Source organism: Enhydra lutris, unplaced genomic scaffold (genome assembly GCF_002288905.1).
Source record: "Enhydra lutris kenyoni isolate GAN:26980312 unplaced genomic scaffold, ASM228890v2 scaffoldscaffold75, whole genome shotgun sequence".
NCBI classification, from domain to species: Eukaryota; Metazoa; Chordata; class Mammalia; order Carnivora; family Mustelidae; genus Enhydra; species Enhydra lutris.
The window spans coordinates 6,415,069-6,432,524 of NW_019154159.1; the positions used below are offsets into that span (position 1 = coordinate 6,415,069).

Here is a 17,456-nt window from a genome sequence, read left to right on the forward strand (position 1 = left end):
CTGTGTGTGATCCCTGCAGTCGGGAAACTCTCAGTCTGTACGGCAGCCTGGGGACGGTCTGGGGACAGCCTGGGGATGTTCTGGGGATGGTCCAGGGACACCCTGGGGACAGTCTGGGGGATGGCCTGGATATAATGTGTGGACGGTCTGGGGACGGCCTCGGGGATGGTCTGGGGACAGTCTGGGGACAGTCCGGGACGTTCTGGGGATGGTCCGAGGACAGCCTGGGGACAGTCTGGAGATGGTCCAGGGACAGCCTGGGGATGTTCTGGGGATGGTCCAGGGAGAACCTGGGGACAGCCTGGGGACAATCTGGGGGACGGCCTGGGGATAATCTGCGGACAGTTTGGGGATGGCCCGCGGGGTCCGGAGGGATGGTCTGGGGATGGTCCGGGGACAGCCCGGGGACAGTCTGGGGGATGGCCTGGATACGATCTGCGGACAGTCCAGGGACGGCCTGGGGGATGGTCTGGGGACAGTCTGGGGACAGTCCGGGACAGTCTGGGGATGGTCCAGGGACAACCTGGGGACAGCCTGGGGACAATCTGGGGGACGGCCTGGGGATGATCTGCAGACAGTTTGGGGATGGCCCGCAGGGTCCAGAGGGATGGTGTGGGGATGGTCCGGGGACAGTCTGGGAGGTTCTAGGGATGTTCTGGGGATAGTCTGGGAATAGTCTGGGGACGTTCTGGGGACAGTCTAGGGACAGTCGGGGGGATGGCCCAGGGACAGTCCAGGGGACGTTCTGGGGACAGCCTGGGGACAGCCCAGGGATGGACACGGACTCACGCTTGTTGGGTGCTGGGCAGCAGCCTCCAGCTGGAGCCTCACCCTCTGAGGCATCATCACGTCGTCCTGAAGTGAAAAGCACAGTTTCAAGTCATGTAAAGCAACTCCCACAGACAAGAAAGAAAACGACAGAACACGGAAGAGTGAAATGGGCAAGAGATGGGAAGAGGCGGCACAGACTCTACGTCCAGGCCCGGCCCCACCGTGAGTCAGCGGGGGGATGTAGGTCATCCCCGCTTTGCCATTGGCCCCGCACCCAGAGGGCCGGGGTGTCCAGCAGCCTCAGGACAGGAAGCCCGAGGACGCAGGCGTGTCACCCACCGGGGAAAGGAGTCCAGCGTGTGAGCGTCAGAGGACCTACGGACACGCTCCGAGCAGCGGCATTCACACACAGGACCGGCCGCTGTCGGGGACGCCGGAGTGCAAAAGCCGGCAGTGGCCGTCACCACTGAGACCACGGCACAGAGACACCCACACAGACGCCTCACACAGACACGTGCTGAGCCAGAGATGCAGGAAAAGACACGTCCTATCACACACTTACTTAACAATGAACCGTATGGTCTGAGAAATGCACACATTATGCAAACTATAGAGAAAAGCAAGAATAATCCTGAAGTTGGAATGATGGCCGCTCTGCACAGGGACGGAGGGGCAAGCGTACCTCTGGGGTACTGGCCACGTAGCTCCTTCCTGACCAGGAGCTGCTCATGTACATGTTTGCTTTCTTCAACCCTCAAAGTACACAAATGTTTTGTTCATTCTTCTACAGGTACATTCTACTTCATGATAAAAGAACATTTCAATGTTCTGGTTAAGGTACAAATGTACCCAATACAAGAACTAAAAATATTGTCATTGGGGAGAAACTCTCTTTAAACTGAGCAATAAACTAAAAGGCCTGTACATGTATTCATATTCCTGCAGAAGGGCCTCAGGCACATCGTACTCATCAAATTACCTGTGATAAATGGAGCTGAGGGGGCCTGTGGCTAAGGCACGAAAGGAGGAGGAGGATGGGGGGAGGAGGAGGGAGGGAGAGGGGAGGAGGAGGAAGGGGAAGAAGAGGAGGAGGAGGAAGGACACAGGAGAGGCAGAAGGGACATAAAGGACGGGGACGGAGGGAAGGTCCCGCACCAGCCCCAGCAGAGCCCAAGCTCAGCAAGATAATGGGTGGAAAAAAGCTCATCTAGTCAAAGAATTCTGCAGTTGAGAGAATCTTGGAGCTTCAAGTTAAGTAGCTTCGCAGCCAGCATCAGACAAAAGCTGGAGGTGGACGGAAGCCTGGGCCACGCGAGGTGTGGGATGGGCTGCCGACATGAATGTTACCCTAACCCACATGACGCTCTCCCTCTACGCAGAATGAAAAGTTTATTTTGTTCTTTTTTGTTGTGAAGTGTCCTTATGTCTGGCTTTCAGACACGTGGGCTGGAAGACAGACAGAAGTTACGTGGTCAGACCTCCACACTCAGGACCCACACTCCACAGGGAGACCCTGAAGAAGGCGAGGAAGACAGTGGACCCACCAATAGGTCGAAAGCCTGCCTGCAGAGCGTGGGGTCAGTGACTTGCCTACAGTAGCTTCCTGCGTGTCTCTGCTCAAACTCTGAGTCCCAGAGGGCTTTCTTGCTCATATGGTCTGCAAATTCCACATTCTCCTGCAGAAGTGACACACTAACTACACTCCTCTCTGTTCAGCTAAGAGCTGTGTATTTTAGGAGTCTGTAGGAGTAACACAGAGTTAAGGAGAAGCACTGGCAGGAACTGGGCCTAGATCCACAAGAAGGCCTGAACTCAGAAAACACAAGCCCCTTTTGCCCTGAAGGCCTCACTGACCCTGGTTCTGAGAGGAGGGAAGCTGGAGCCAGGCTGCTCACGACCAGGGTGGGGGATTACTCCTCAGGCGGCAGCCCCGACCTCCCTTGGGTGAGAGGAGTCTGGGGGCACCGCCTTGGCAGTCCCAGGACGGCGGCTCTTCCACGTGCCTGGGGAAACCAGGGAGAAGCTTTGGAAGAAGTGGACCCTCGTCCACGACCTCCAATGTACAGGGAGGTGTTCAGAGACCAAGGCCGATGCTCAGGGATAAGCAGGCACCTGAGAAAAACACACCGAACAACACAGGAAGACCCCCCAGAAAGCAACCATTAAGGAAATAGTTCAGAAGAGTTAAAAACGAATGATTGTCAGTAGGACCACAGAAATTATCTGTTCAGTAAAAAAGGCGGAGGCGGCAGGGGCAGAACAGAGGAACGAATGAACGAATGAATGGGCGAGACAGAAAATGAACAGGGAACGGCGGGCACACAGCCAAGCAGAAAACAACGCATGTGGTAAACTCAGTCCTTTCACCAGAACTCGACTGTCGGACGGCAGTTTAAAAAACAGACACAGAAACAAAACAAGATGGGCCCACCCACTGTTCGCGAGAGACCGACTTCAGGCCCAAAGACAGAACGACGGAGCGTGGGAGCACGGAAGGCCCCCACGCGAACTGCAGCCACGGGAGACAAAGAGGGAGGCCGCGGGCGGGCAGAAGGACGACCCCAGCAGAGAGCGGACGCGTGAGCACACCTGCAAGCCCGTGACCCGGGAGCGGGAAAGAGAAACGCTCGGAGCCGAAGAGAGACGCAGACCTGAGCGAGAGCGGGAGCCTGGCCACGCGCCGCGCACGCCGGGCTGGACCGCTGGCCGGGAGCCCACAGAGCAGCGCTCAGCCCGCCCGCGACGTTCGCCACACGTGGGGGCCGCGGCGTTAAAGCACCAAGGCCAGAGAAGGCGTGTGCCCTGACCACACGGAAGCGGAGGCAGAAATCAAGTGCAGGAGAGTCTGGGGGACCCACCACCGGCGTGCAGAGGAGAGCCCAGCGCAGAAGAGGACACCACGACGGGTTCCGGCCGAGCGGAAGTGAACATGTGACACGGCAGCACAGCTGGGGCCACCCCTGTGCCAGCTAAGACCGGGTTCTTAGGAAACACCAAGGAAAAAGAGCAAACTACACGAGAAGTAAACCGAAGAAAATAATAAAGATCTGAGCAGCGAGAGAGGAAAGGAAAACACTAGAGAAAATCAGTTCAGACGACGACTGGCTCTTTGAAAACAAGAAATGTAACCAACCTTGAGCTACACGGCAGACCCGCAAACTCTTTCTGTAAAGGGCCAGATACTAGGTATTTCAGTCTTTGTGGTCATATGTGGTTTCTGCCAATATTCTTCTCTTTTTGTTCGTTTTGGTTTTGTAGCACTTAAAAAAAAGACCATTTTTAGCTTGGAGGTCATAAAAAACAGGCTGCCAGCGGGTTTGGCCCATGAGCTGTCATCCGCTATCCCTGAGCTGCACGGGGAGAAAGAGACACAAGCAAGTAGATTCTGGAATGAAACGGAGGCAGCAGGGCCGGTCTCTGAGCAGGTGTGAGAGCGGCAGGAGAGCCCAAATCAACCGCGTGCCAACGAATCACGTGGCTCTGATGAAACGGACAATTGTTAAAAAGACGTGGGTTTCTGAAATAGACTGAAGAAAAAATACAAAATCTGAAGAGATCTATAAAAAGGGAAAAAATATTGAATTAGGAATTAACACAACATGAAACAAAACGATACGATACGATATGATACAATATACAGAGAAAGTGCTAGCCTTGTACGGTGGAAATTAGGAAACTCACTGAAAGAAGGGAAAGATCTAAGTGAACAGAGACACATCCCACATTCATGGTCAGAAGACTCAACATCACGAAACAATTCTCCCCCAATTGACCTATGGATTCACTGCAACTCAAATCCAAATCTCAAACTTGCATTTTTACAGAAACTGGCAGCTGCCTCTGAAATTCCCATGGAGACACAAAGACCCAGAACGGCAGTGTTGGCCAAAGAAGAAACACCGTGGAGACCTCATGCTTTCGGGGAAGCTAGCACTTGGGTGGGAGATGCGGGCTCAGACCCAGCAGATGAGGACCTACAAGGCAGAGGCTGGGACCCCGGGGGCCAGAAGGCAAGGACGCACACAGACGCCCCACCACACACAGAATGAATCTGACGTAGACCACGGACCTCAGTGTCAGAGCTAAAACTGGGAACTCCTAGGAAAATCTCGGTGACCCTGAGCAAAGCGAAGAATCCTCAAAGAAAAGTGGGGCTTCATCAAAATTTAAATTCTTGTGAAGATTTAACAAGATAGTGAAAAGAGCTCCCCCAACTGGGAGGAAACGGGGGCAGAGGCCCCATCCGTGCGGGTGCTGGGGGTCTCCTCAGCCATGGGGCAGGCCCTGAGCAGAGGCCCCCAGCCGCTGTGGGGGACCCGCCCAGCAGGCGTGGTGACAAGAGCCTTTCCTATCCCTGGGCCATCCACTCTTCCTTCAGCTCTGCAAGAGAACTTCCCCCAATGTCATTAAGGGCAGAAGTGACAAATACATATGGCAAACAGTGCACTTAATAGTGAAAGGGCTCAGCACCTTCTCTGAGATTGGAAAGGAGATGAGGACACCCATTCTCGCAATGTCTGGTTAACAACCGACTGGAAACTCAAGTCAAGAAAAAGAAATAAAAAGCACAAGGCTTAGAAAGAGAAAAAGGGATTGTAGACATAAACGTCCCAAAATAATCAACAGAGAAATACTGGAATTAAAAGTAAGTTCAGCAGGGTTCCTGAATACAAGATTAATAAGGTTAAATTAATGTCTTTATACCTACAAAATTTTTATATGATGCTACTTACAATAATACCAAAAAATATCAGATTATTCTCCCACATCATTGGTGAGAATGTAAAGTGGTAAGCTCCTTTGGAAACAGTCTGGCAATTCCTCAAAATGCTAAACGTGGAGTTTACAGCCCAGCAGCACCAGTTCTGGGTCTATGCCCACGAGAACTGGACACGTCTGTACACAGGGGAACTAGTACAGGAATGCTTGTGTCCACGTCTGCTGAGCAGCTAAAAGCAGATACAACTCAAACGCTCATCAAGCAGCATCTGGATAAACAAGATGTGGTTCCTGCATCCAGGGTCCCATGACGCCGTGCTGGGAAGAAACAGAGCTCTGACACGGCTGCAACATGAGGGAAAGACAAAGAAAGCTGGTCACAGAGACCCAACCACGTCCGTACCACTTCCAGGAGATGTCCAGAACGGGGAAGCCCGCAGAGGCAGAAAGGGGGCCTGGCTGAGAGCTGGGGGATCAGGAGTGAGGGCTAACTGGGGGGGGTTATGTTGTGACGGCAATGTCCCCGAACTGGACAGTGGTAAGCACTGCACGACACTGCGAATGCACCCAAACCCCTGAATTGTACACTTCGAGCAGGTGGATTTTATGTGAATTCTATCTTAGTAAAGCTGATAACAGATGTTTTTTCGAAACCAAATACCAAGGGATACCAAGGAATTAATTTACTGAAGGACCGTGAGCCCTCTAGTAGGAAAACCGCGCACGGCTGCTGAGATAAAGAGACGAGTGGACACAGGTTCCCTGTTAGGAAAACTGAGCACCGTAAAGCAGTCAGCCCTCCCACAGCCGACCCACAGACTCAGCATCTAATTCCCTCAAGATCCTCACTGGAGAGTCTGTGGAAATTAACAAATAACTGACATTTATATAAAAACACAGTTGATTTTTTAAAAAGATTTTATTTATTAATTTGAGAAAGTGAACAAGCAGGGGGAGCAGCAGGCTCCCCGCTGAACAGGGAGCCCAATGGGGGACTCGATCCCGGGACCCTGGGACCATGACCTGAGCCGAAGGCAGACACTTAACCATCTGAGCCACCAAGACACCCCACACAAAAACTTTTTTAAGCTGGGCTCCATGCCAGTGTGGAGTCCAATGGAGGGGGCCTGAACTCATGACCCTGAGACCAAGACCTGAGTTGAAAAAAAACACAAGCCCCATCTATATGTTGCCCACAAGAGACTCATTTTAGTCCTAAAGACACCTTCAGATTGAAAGTGAGGGTGGAGAACCATCTGTCATGCTAATGGGCACTAAAAGAAAGCTGGGGGTAGTCATCCTTATATCAGACAAACGAGATTTTATTTTATTTTATTTTATTTTTTTAAAGATTTTATTTGTGTATTTGACAGACAGAGATCACAAGCAGGCAGAGAGAGAGGAGGAAGCAGGCTCCCTGCTGAGCAGAGAGCCCGATGTGGGGCTCGATCCCAGGACCCTGGGATCATGACCTAAGCCAAAGACAGAGGCTTTTTAACCCACTGAGCCACCAGGCACCCCTTATTTTACCTTTTTAAATGCCATTTATAATAATGTAAAAAAATCAGAAATATTTAGGCATAGATTTAACAAAGAATATTCCAAATCTATTAATGAAAAGTACATAACACTGCTGAGAGAAATTTTAAAAGACCTATACAAACGGAGAGATATACTATGTTTGCAGGCTGGTGGACTGAGTTTTTTTTTTTATTTACATTTTTTATTTTTTTATTAACATATAATGTATTATTAGCCCTAGGGGTACAGGTCTGTGAATTGCCACTTTTACACACTTCACAGCACTCACCATAGCACATGCCCTCCCCAATGTCCATAACCCAACCACCCTCTCCCTCCCCCCCACCAACAACCCTCCATTTGTTTTGTGAGATTAAGAGTCTCCTATGGTCAGACAAACTACATTTTAAACCAAAGATGGTGATAAGAGATGAAGGAGGATGCTGTATTATAACTAAGGAATCTATCCATCAAGAAGATCTAGCAATTGTAAATATTTATGTCCCCAACCTGGGAGCAGCCAGATATATGAATCAATTAATAACATGCATAAAGAAACTCGTGGATGATAATACAATATAGGTATACAAAACGACATGACATGACACGACACAATACAATACAAAACAATATGATATGATACGATATGGTATGATACAATACAACACAACAAAAACAAAACGATACGATACGATATGATACAATATACGATACAATACAATACAATACGATACAATAAAAAATACAACATACAATACGATACAACACAACACAAAACAATACGATATGATACAACACAACACAAAACGATACAATACGATATGATACAATATAAAACAATACAATACAATACAAAATAAACACGATACAATAAAAATTACAATACAACACAATAAAGTCCCCTACAATACAAAGTAGGGGACTTTAACACCCCACTCACACCAGAGCACTGAAGCAGACTGGCAAGGAAACAATGGCTTTGTCTGACACACTGGACCAGATGGACTTAACAGGCATGTTCAGAACATTTTATTCTAAAGCAGCAGAATACAAATTCTTTTCAAGTGCACATGGAACATTCTCCAGGATAGATCACATACTGGGTCACAAATCAGCCCCCACAAGTACAAAAAGATTGAGATCAGATCGTGCATATTTTCAGACCACAATGCTTTAAAACTTGAAGTCAACCACAGGAAAAAATTAGGGAAGGCCACAAATACATGGAAGTTAAAGAACATCCTACAAAGAACGAATGGGTCAACCAGGAAATTAAAGAAGAAATTAAAAAGTACATGGAAACAAATGAAAATGGAAGCACGACAGTTCAAAACCTTTGGGATGCAGCAGGTCTTAAGAGGAAAGCATATAGCAATACATACTGTTCTCAAGAAGCAAGATAATTCTCAAATACACAACCTAACTTTACACCTAAAGGAACTGGAAAAGGAACAGCAAATAAAGCCTAAAGCCAGCAGAAGAAAGGAAATAAAGCTTAGAGCACAAATAAATGATATTGAAATTAAAAAAACAAAACAAAACTGTAGAACAGATCAACAAAACTTGGAGCTGGTTCTTGGAAAGAGTTAACAAGATTGATAAACCACTGGCCAGACTCATGAAAAAGAAAAAGGACCCAAATAAATAAAATCACAAATGAAAGAGAAGAGATGATGAACATGGCAGAAATGCAATTATAAGAGATTATGAGCAAATATGCCAACAAAATGGGCAATCTGGAAGAAATGGATACATTCCTAGAAACATATAAACTACCTAAACTGAAACAGGAAGAAACAGAGAATTTGAACAGACCCATAACCAGCAGGGAAACTGAAGCAGTCATCAAGAACCTCCCAGGGCCAGACAGCTTCCCAGGGGAATTCTACCAGGGGACCTCTACCCACAGGCAGACAGAAGTAATTCTAGATTGAGTACAGATCTGAATGTGAAAAGCAACCATGAAGCTTCCAGAGAATGACACAGAAAAATATCTTCAAGAGAATGAGGTAAACGAAAGCTTTCACAACTGGGGAAAGAAGCACCAGCAATTAGGAAAGAAGAATTAATATCTATTTTTCTCAAACTGTTCTAAAAAATAGAAATGGAAAGAAAACTCCCAATCTCTATGAGGCCAGCATTCCGCCGATACTAAAACCAGACAAAGACCCCACCAAAAAGGAGACTTATAGACCAACATCCCTGATGAACATGGATGAAAAAATTCTCAATAAAACACTAGCAAGTCAAATTCAACAGTACATTAAAAGTATTCACCACAACCAAGTGGGATTTATTCCTGGGCTGCAGGGGTGGGACAACATCTGCAAATCGATCAATGCGATACAACACATTAATAAAGGACAGAACAAGAACCATATGATCCTCTCAGTAGATGCAGAAAAGACATTTGACAAAGTACAGCTTCCTCTCTTGATCCAAACCCTCGACCAAGCAGGGATAGAGGGAATAGAGCTCAACGTCATAATACCCATAGACTAAAGACCACAGCGAGTATCATTCTCAGTGGGGAAAACTGAGAGCTTTTCCCTAAGGTCAGGAACATACAGGGACGTCCACTCTCACCATCTGACACAGGACGGGAAGTCTTAGCCTCAGCAATCAGACAGCACAAAGGAAAAGGCATCCAGAGAGGAAGGAAGAAGCCAAGCTTCCAGTGTCTGCAGATGACGTGATACTCCATGTAGAAAACCTGTAAGACTCCACCAAAAAATCGCTAGAACTGATACATGCAGGATATAAAATCAATGAACAGAAAGCTGTTGTGGAGAAGGGGGGCCTCCTACATGGCTGGTGGGAATGCAAGCTGGTGTGGACACTCTGCAGAGTAGTGTGGAGGGTCCCCAGAAAGCTGAAAATAGAGCCACCCTGCAATCCAGCCACTGCACTACTGGGTACTAACCCAGAGGACACGGAAACACACCCTGGAAGGAGCACCTGCACCCCAGTGTTCATAGCAGCAATGTCCGCAGTAGCTGAACTATGGAAAGAGCCCGGATGTCTGCCAACGGATGGATGAAGAGGCTGCGGTATATACACCAAGGAACAGGACTCAGCCGTTGGGAAGAATCAAATCCATTTGCAACGACGTGAATGGCGTTAGAGAGTGTTACGCTGAGTGAAATAAGCCAGAGAAAGACAAATAGCATATGATCTCACTCACATGTGGCATTTAAGGAAAAAATAGGTGAATGAATATACAAGAGAGGGAAAAAGAGAGACAGAGGGAAGCAAATCATGAGAGACTCTTAACTATAAAGAGTAAACTGAGGGTTGATGGAGGGAGCTGAGTGGGGGATGGGATAGATGGGGGACGGGATTAAGGAGGGCTTCTGACATGATGAGTGGTGAGTGCCGTACGTAAGTGATGAACCACCAAATTCGACTCCTGAAACCAATACTGAACTGTATGTCAGTGAACTAGACTTTAATAAAAAAGACCGGAGTGGAGATCAAGAGTTGGATGCTTAACCGACTGAGCCACCCAGGTGATCCCGTGCAAAGAAATTTTTTTAAAGAATAGCCAAAAACACTGAAGTATACGAACAAGAGGACTTACAGAATCAAACTACACTGTGTTCTGTAAAGCTGCAGTGTGGCAAATGAAGGACAGACCACCAGCCCAGATGGACAGGACACAGAGGCCAGAAACAGGCCCTACACACGTCAACCCTGGACTAAAGACATCTCGAAAGCTACGTGCAAGGTCCTTTCTTTCAGTCAATGCTACACCCACGGGAAACCCCTCCGAGAAGGAGTCATTCAGGACCTCTACCTATAGGCAGACAGAAGTAATTCTAGATTGAGTACAGATCTGAATGTGAAAAGCAACCATGAAGCTTCCAGAGAATGATACAGAAAAATATCTTCAAGAGAATGAGGTAAACGAAAGCTTTCACAACTGGGGAAAGAAGTACCAGCAATTAGGAAACGACCAGACAGTAAGTCAGACACTTCCATTCACCCAAGACTCTACTGAAGACAAAAAAGAACGCGTGTCTCTTGATCTTGAGCCCCACACTGGATGCTGAGATTATTAGATAAATAAATAAGAAGTAATAAACAAATTAAAAAAAATAAGAACAAAAACTAAAGCCACAGAGTGGGAGGAGCTCTGTAATCCGTACATTCAGCGAAGGACTTGTATCCAACACCTCTGATTAACTCCTTATTGAAGAAAAAGAGGGAACATCATTAAAAATGGGCAAGAGACATGAGCAGGCACTACACGAAGAAAATACCCAAATACCCACCTGCAACCTCATCAGACGTCAGGGAAATGAACTTAAAACCACACCCAGGCCCCTCCCTGTGACGACCAGAGGACTCAAGTGCAGGAGACCAGACACAGGAAGGGCCGAGAGACAGGCCAGCCGCACGCCTTCCCCTGCCTGACGAGTGCCTGCCGCACGGGAGCACGGCACCACAGCCACACCAGCCCCTCCTCACACGCGTGACACGCAGCCCCGCAGCCGCACGCGCCCCGACAGAAACGCACACGCGCTTCCTGTCAGCATGGCTCGAAGACCCAAACGTCCGGCCAGCAGAAGGCAGGAGCTGGGCGTCTCCACGCACCAGACCGTCACCCAGCAATAAAAGGGAAATGCGGCTAACCCAGCACTAATCTCCAAAACCTGATGTTGGGCACGATAAGCCAGACACAAAGGAATATGTGAGGAATCACGCAAAGGTCAAAACAAGATGAAACTAACTTTGGGGTCTGCATCCCAGTCATGCTGTAGAGGAGAAGGAGGCTTCTGGGGAGGAACAGAGGGCACGCGGGACGCTGGCGGGGCTCCCGGCCGGGCCTGTGGAAAGCGGCACAGGACAGCGCAGTTTCGCACGTCTCCACGGACAGTGCACTTCCGACCTCACCCTCATCGGTGTCATGTTAAACTTAAATAAAAATGAACAAAGACAATTCCAAGTGGAGTTTAGATCAAAATATAAAAGGTAAAAAAGAAAGCATCTGGAACTGACAGAATAATTTCAGGGCCTCAAAGTAGGAGAAAGTGCCTCAAAAGAAGAAGGCGCAAGGCGCTGACCGTGAAGGAAAAGACTAAACGGACGTGACTCCCGACTGCGAGCCCCGTCACCCGCTGGTGGCTTTCAGAGGGTGGGGAGGCCGGCAAGCCGCAGCGCAGTGGAGCCGGACGCGGAGGGTCACAGAGCTCAAACCCAGGCGGGGCTGTCCGGCCAGTGAACAAGACGACATCGGACTGTGGGGTGGATAAGAGACGGAGCCGGGAAGGAGCGAGAGGGGCTCTGGGGCGGCTGCCCACGTGCCTGCTTCGTGAGGGCTGGTGCCCTTCTCCGGTGTGTTCCTCACAGAGTGGGCGATGCCACAGACGCGGCTCTGAGCGTGACGAGGGCTTGGCAGAACCACTTCTGGGTGACTCTGCCTGGAGCCCGGTCCGCATGGCGAGCTGAGACCAGGGCATACGCGCTCTCGGTCAGAACCACGTCAAAGTCTACTCCTCACTTCACAGTGAATTCTTAACACAAAAACCTACTATAACTGATAAGGTAATTTAGAAGATTTACAGCAATAAAACAGGGGATTAAATTTTTTTTTTTAAAGATTTTATTTACTTATGTGACAGAGATCACAAGTAGGCAGAGAGGCAGGCAGAGAGAGAGGAGGAAGCAGGCTCCCCACCGAGCAGAGCCCGATGCGGGGCTCGATCCCAGGACCCTGAGACCATGACCTGAGCCGAAGGCAGAGGCTTAACCCACTGAGCCACCCAGGCGCCCCTGGGGATTAACTTTTAATACCAGTTTTTGATAGCACCAAAACCTGTAAAATACTTAGTGATGGATTTTGTTAAATTTATGCAACACCTGTACACTGAAAATATAAAACATTTCTGACGGAAATCCAAGAAGCCTAAAGAGATAAAGAGATGTACCGTGTTTATGGGTCAGAACATCCAGTGTTGGTAAGACCCCCACATGGGTCGAGAGAGTCAATGTAATTCCAGTAAAAACCCAAGCAGATGTGACAGCTCGGTCCAAACGCAGAAATTTGATTCAAAAGACCTAAGAAAACCAAAGCCATTGTGCAAAGACAGAACGCAGCCGGAGGCCCCGACCACACCGGGTCCTTTCAGTTCGTTGCTCCTGCCGCAGCCACCGGAACAGAGGCCGCGTGAAAGTGGCTCGAGGACGGAGATGGGGGTCTGCACCGTCAGCCCCCGACCTTCAGCAGAGATGCTGCGTGGGCTCAGGTGCTGGAGCTGGGTCCGTGGCGGGAGACTGTCCCCACCCCCGTCCCCCTCCACACCACACTCAGATGAGCCCGAGCAGCTCACACACCTCCGTGTAAAAGACAAAACCAGAAAACCTCTAGGGAGAAACAGGGACAAAGTCCTGGGGCAGAGATTTCCTCGGTTCTTAGGACCCCAAAGCACAAATCTTGACAGGAAAAACTGAGAAGATGGACTTAATCATAACCCGTAACTTCTGCTCCTTAAGACGCCTCAGAAATGACAACAAAGGCAAGTCATAGACCAGGAGAAGGACCCTGTGTCTCCCTGAGAAGTCATAGGAGGACGCGCAGGTGACCAGAGAGTGCCTGTCTTTGGTCATCGGGAGATGCCATCCGAGACCACGGGAGACAGTCCCACAGGTGCGCCCCGAGGCTCAAGGACAGACAACTCCAAGTGCTGGGAGGGACTCAGACTGAAACTGTTCACCCCTTTGGAAAATCGTTCTCAAGCCCCTTACGAAGGCAAACGAGCATCTCTATCCCCCATCAGCTCTGTCGCTGGAGACTCACCGGAGCGACCGCACGCCCACAGAGAGTCTGTCCTCACGGCCGCCGGACCCCCGTGGTGCTGACGGAGCCGGCTCAGCGGCCCCTGAAGACCGACACGCAGATGTCGGCGGCAACACGGGTCCGTCTCCGAACCAGCGTGCTGAGCAAAACAGGCCGACCACGAGAGCACACCCCCTGGGTTCCGTGTGCCCTTCGCTCCGGGGCAGGAGGAAGCCCTGCGGAAGGGGGAGAGCAGACGACCGGACAGCTCTGCGCCTCTTCTGGAGAGACCGCGTTGGCGTCCTCCAAGGAGCAGGGTGAGCGCCGAGTGGTGTGAGGCCACGCCAGCCTGGACTACAGGAGCCTCCCGTGGGCACGTGCGTTTGTGCACGGCCAATGGGCGTCTTTTATTACGTGGCTGATTTTTAACTCTGTCTCCCGTAAAGCACACCTAGTATTTAGGGAGAAAGTTCACTTTCCCTTTTGAACTCACTCTGAGTTCGCTCCATGCCGCCTTGTTAAAGTCCTGCCAGGCTCGGGTTCCGCACGGCTGCTCGGGACACAGCAGCACCCCAGATGCACGGTGTTTGCCCGTCTGTCTCCAGCCCCCATCCCCATGCACACACAACTTTTCTGTAGCCACGATCCTAGCAGAAGCACACACGTGACCGGGGATCAAACCCGCGGACTCACTAAATACACACACACACTCAGGCTGTGCCATCCCTCCTCCAACAAAATCCAGACTAGAAGGCCAATGCCCCTCCCCGGGCTCCCTGCTCCCCCGAGAGAGGAAATCCCTGTCGCTGGGAGAGAAGACAAGAATTCCTGGGATCAGCAAGAGATTCAGCAGGAAGGAGGAGGGGCACGGGGATCTGGGCTGCAGGGGCAGGACGGGGGCTGCCGGGGGCTCACACAGCCCAGAGCCGACAGTCCTTGCCTTCCATCTCCTGCCCTCCTGTTCCCAGGGCAGGTCAGCATGTATGCCCTGCCAGCTGGGCACAGTGGCCCCTCCTGTCTACCAGGCCCCAGCGTGAGCACAGGAAACAGCAGGGGCCTGTGGCACAAAGGGACACAGAGTGACGCAGAGGGCAGGGAGACAAGCAGAGGTCACTGCCGCGGGCAGGAACGGGAGGTGGGCCACCTTCCCCTTCTCAGGAGGAGCAAAGGAGCTGCTCTGAAGCTCGTGAGCCAAGCCTGCCTGCAGGGTCTAGAGTCTGTCCATCCACCGTGGCCCAAATCCACGTCTGCAGCAGGCTCTCTCCTGGCCAGTGGGTTCCGCGACCAGCCCTCGGAGGGGCAGCTGGACAAACACCCAGCTCACCCCCTTTCCTAGGCCGTAAAACGGAAACACCCTGCACAAACAGAAAATACTTCAAAAGCGCACCGCTGTCTGGGGCACCCGTCTCTGTAAAGAAACGAAGGTCCGAGGCCCCGACAGGAGCCGGAGCCTGCCAAGCACAAACGCCCAGAGCCGACACAAACAGCCGGTGCGGCTCCGGAAGCGGCGAGCGGCCACGTGTGGGGACTTCTGGGGTGCACGTGGCCCTCTGCTCGGCTGTTCTCCGCTCCAGGGAAGCCTCTCGGGGGTGCCGAGAAGAAGGACTCTCTTCCCTTCCGAGAACAAACGGAGCAGCCCACACGCGCAGACCAGTGCCCGCGTGCGGACGCCCAGCGAACAAGGGTCCGCCCAGCCTCTCGCCCGCCGAGGGTGTCCTCTGCCTCTTGCCGCAGCTCCTTGAGCCGCGTTGGGGACAGTCACCACCAAGACCACAGGCCCTCCTCCTGACCCAGCTCATGCCCTGGCTCGGGCTCCAACCCAGAGCCAGTAATTCGCCTCGGGAGAGCCGAAGAGAGGTGGTGCTGTGTCCGGAGAAGCAGGGGCGCAGCGCATCACCCCAATGCCCCCGGCGCTGTCCCCGCAAACACCCCACGTGTGGGAGCACACGGCCATCAACACACACTCACAAGAGTTGATAAAGTGCAAAACAACTTCTAAACGAAGCTTTGAGTTTTCTGTCCCTTGTTTATTTGATCGGATGCGGGTGTTTATTTACCCTGATATGTTGTTTAAAAAGCGTGCTTTTTAAAACAAAAGAAAATTCTCATTTGCCAACCACTGAGGTTCACCCCAGTTGGGAACGGAATCTCGCAGAAGCCCGTGTGGATCCCTGCATAGCAGTGTCTGTGAGGCTGGAGGGACGACTCGGCCCAGGGAGGCAGCAGCCTGGAGGCCCGGCCAGGCTCCCTCCTGCGCCTCTCCTCCCCCAGGGCTTCCTGCCCCCCCCTTGCCCATGGAGCCCAAAACTTCTAGCCGACAGTCCGTTGGAAAAGCAGGTGTCTGCAGGCCCTGCAGACCTGAACCTGCCACGTGGCCCAGCTGTGTCCCAAATTTTCCGGGTTCTAGGCAGCAGATACCAACACCCTTTTCTGAATGACCCCACATGTGACTCACAAGTCAGAGAGAAAAATCAGTGCGCGTGGGATGCAGATAGGAGAAAGGCAACCCCCCCACCTTACCTGCTGGCAACAGGGGTGTCCCACCCATCACTAGCCGCAGGCCATGCTACACAGCAAGACACCACCCCTGGCAGCCTCCCGGGCGCAGTCACCCCTGGGCTCAGGGCTGTGCTCTCAAAGTGTCCTGTGTCCCACTCCTGGGAGGTACTCTGTCCCTTTGCTTCTGCCCAACCTCCCGCCCTCCCCATGCACACAGGACAGAGCTGGAGGGGAACAGAAACCAACTGAAAGTACCTAGATTAGTCCATATGCCTCCTTTCTAGCAGTTTGGGCAAAATACTCACTGGAAAAGTGGCCGAAATAACTTCTCAGTCACTTGCAAAAAGGTTGTTTAAGGACCTTCCTCTCTGTCAGAGAAAAGCCAGATGGTGCACTGGACCCTGGAGAAACTGGGGGGCGGGTGCGAACAGCATCACGAGACCCCCCCCCCCGGCATAGGGCCCTGCTGGGTCCCCCACACCTGCCTGGACTCCACGGTGAAAGGGGGTGAGCACAGACCCTCCAGGACCAGAAGCGAGAGCTCCTGACATGCCCAATTGTGGGGAGGGAGCCTCTGAGGCCTGTGGGGTCTCTGTGCAAGGATGCCTTACATTGGCCCCAGGCAGGGAGCCCACAGGCACCCCAGCAACGGCCGCCCCTGGTCCACGGCAGCCCCAAGTCCTCTGCACCCCAACAGCTCCATGGCTGGGGGCCAGACACTTCTGCTCTCTCCCCTGGGAAATACACTCAGAGAGGACTGGCTGATTCAAAGCCCCACCATCCCTGTTCTCCACTCCAACACAGAGCTCGTTGGGGGAGGCATGTTTCTGAACAGGAGCAGAACCAAAGGGACCTACCTGTGGGGGCGCAGACACCCACGATGTGGGGTGAGCGTGGGCAGAGCCCCCACGACCACCTTTCTCACATCACTGAGCTGGCAGCTTTTACGGGATGACAGAACCACTCGGGAAACATCTGTCCAATGGGTACAGAGGGGGGGTACCCGGCTGGAGGAAAAAGGCACGAACAGTCCAGGGAGTGGCCCCCTGTGAAACAAGGACGACTCTGGAGAATTCTAAGTGTGTTGGTAGAAGACCTCTCGTCCTCGATGTGGGTCCGTGCCCCGGGGGACGCGGGCAAGACCCCAGGCTGCTCTCTGGTAGCCAGA

The 17,456-nt window shown here is 51.4% G+C and overlaps 1 protein-coding gene across 3 annotated transcripts in view; it reads right to left on the reverse strand.

The window, feature by feature from the left end:
- The window catches only part of LOC111160457 (UDP-GlcNAc:betaGal beta-1,3-N-acetylglucosaminyltransferase like 1), a 76,253-nt gene that overhangs the window by 37,830 nt on the left and 20,967 nt on the right, over positions 1–17,456 (reverse strand). For all 3 annotated transcript variants that reach the window (XM_022523600.1, XM_022523601.1, XM_022523599.1), the window contains exon 5: positions 790–855. In XM_022523600.1, the coding sequence (XP_022379308.1) occupies positions 790–855 (66 nt within the window). The remainder of the gene's footprint in view (positions 1–789; positions 856–17,456) is intronic.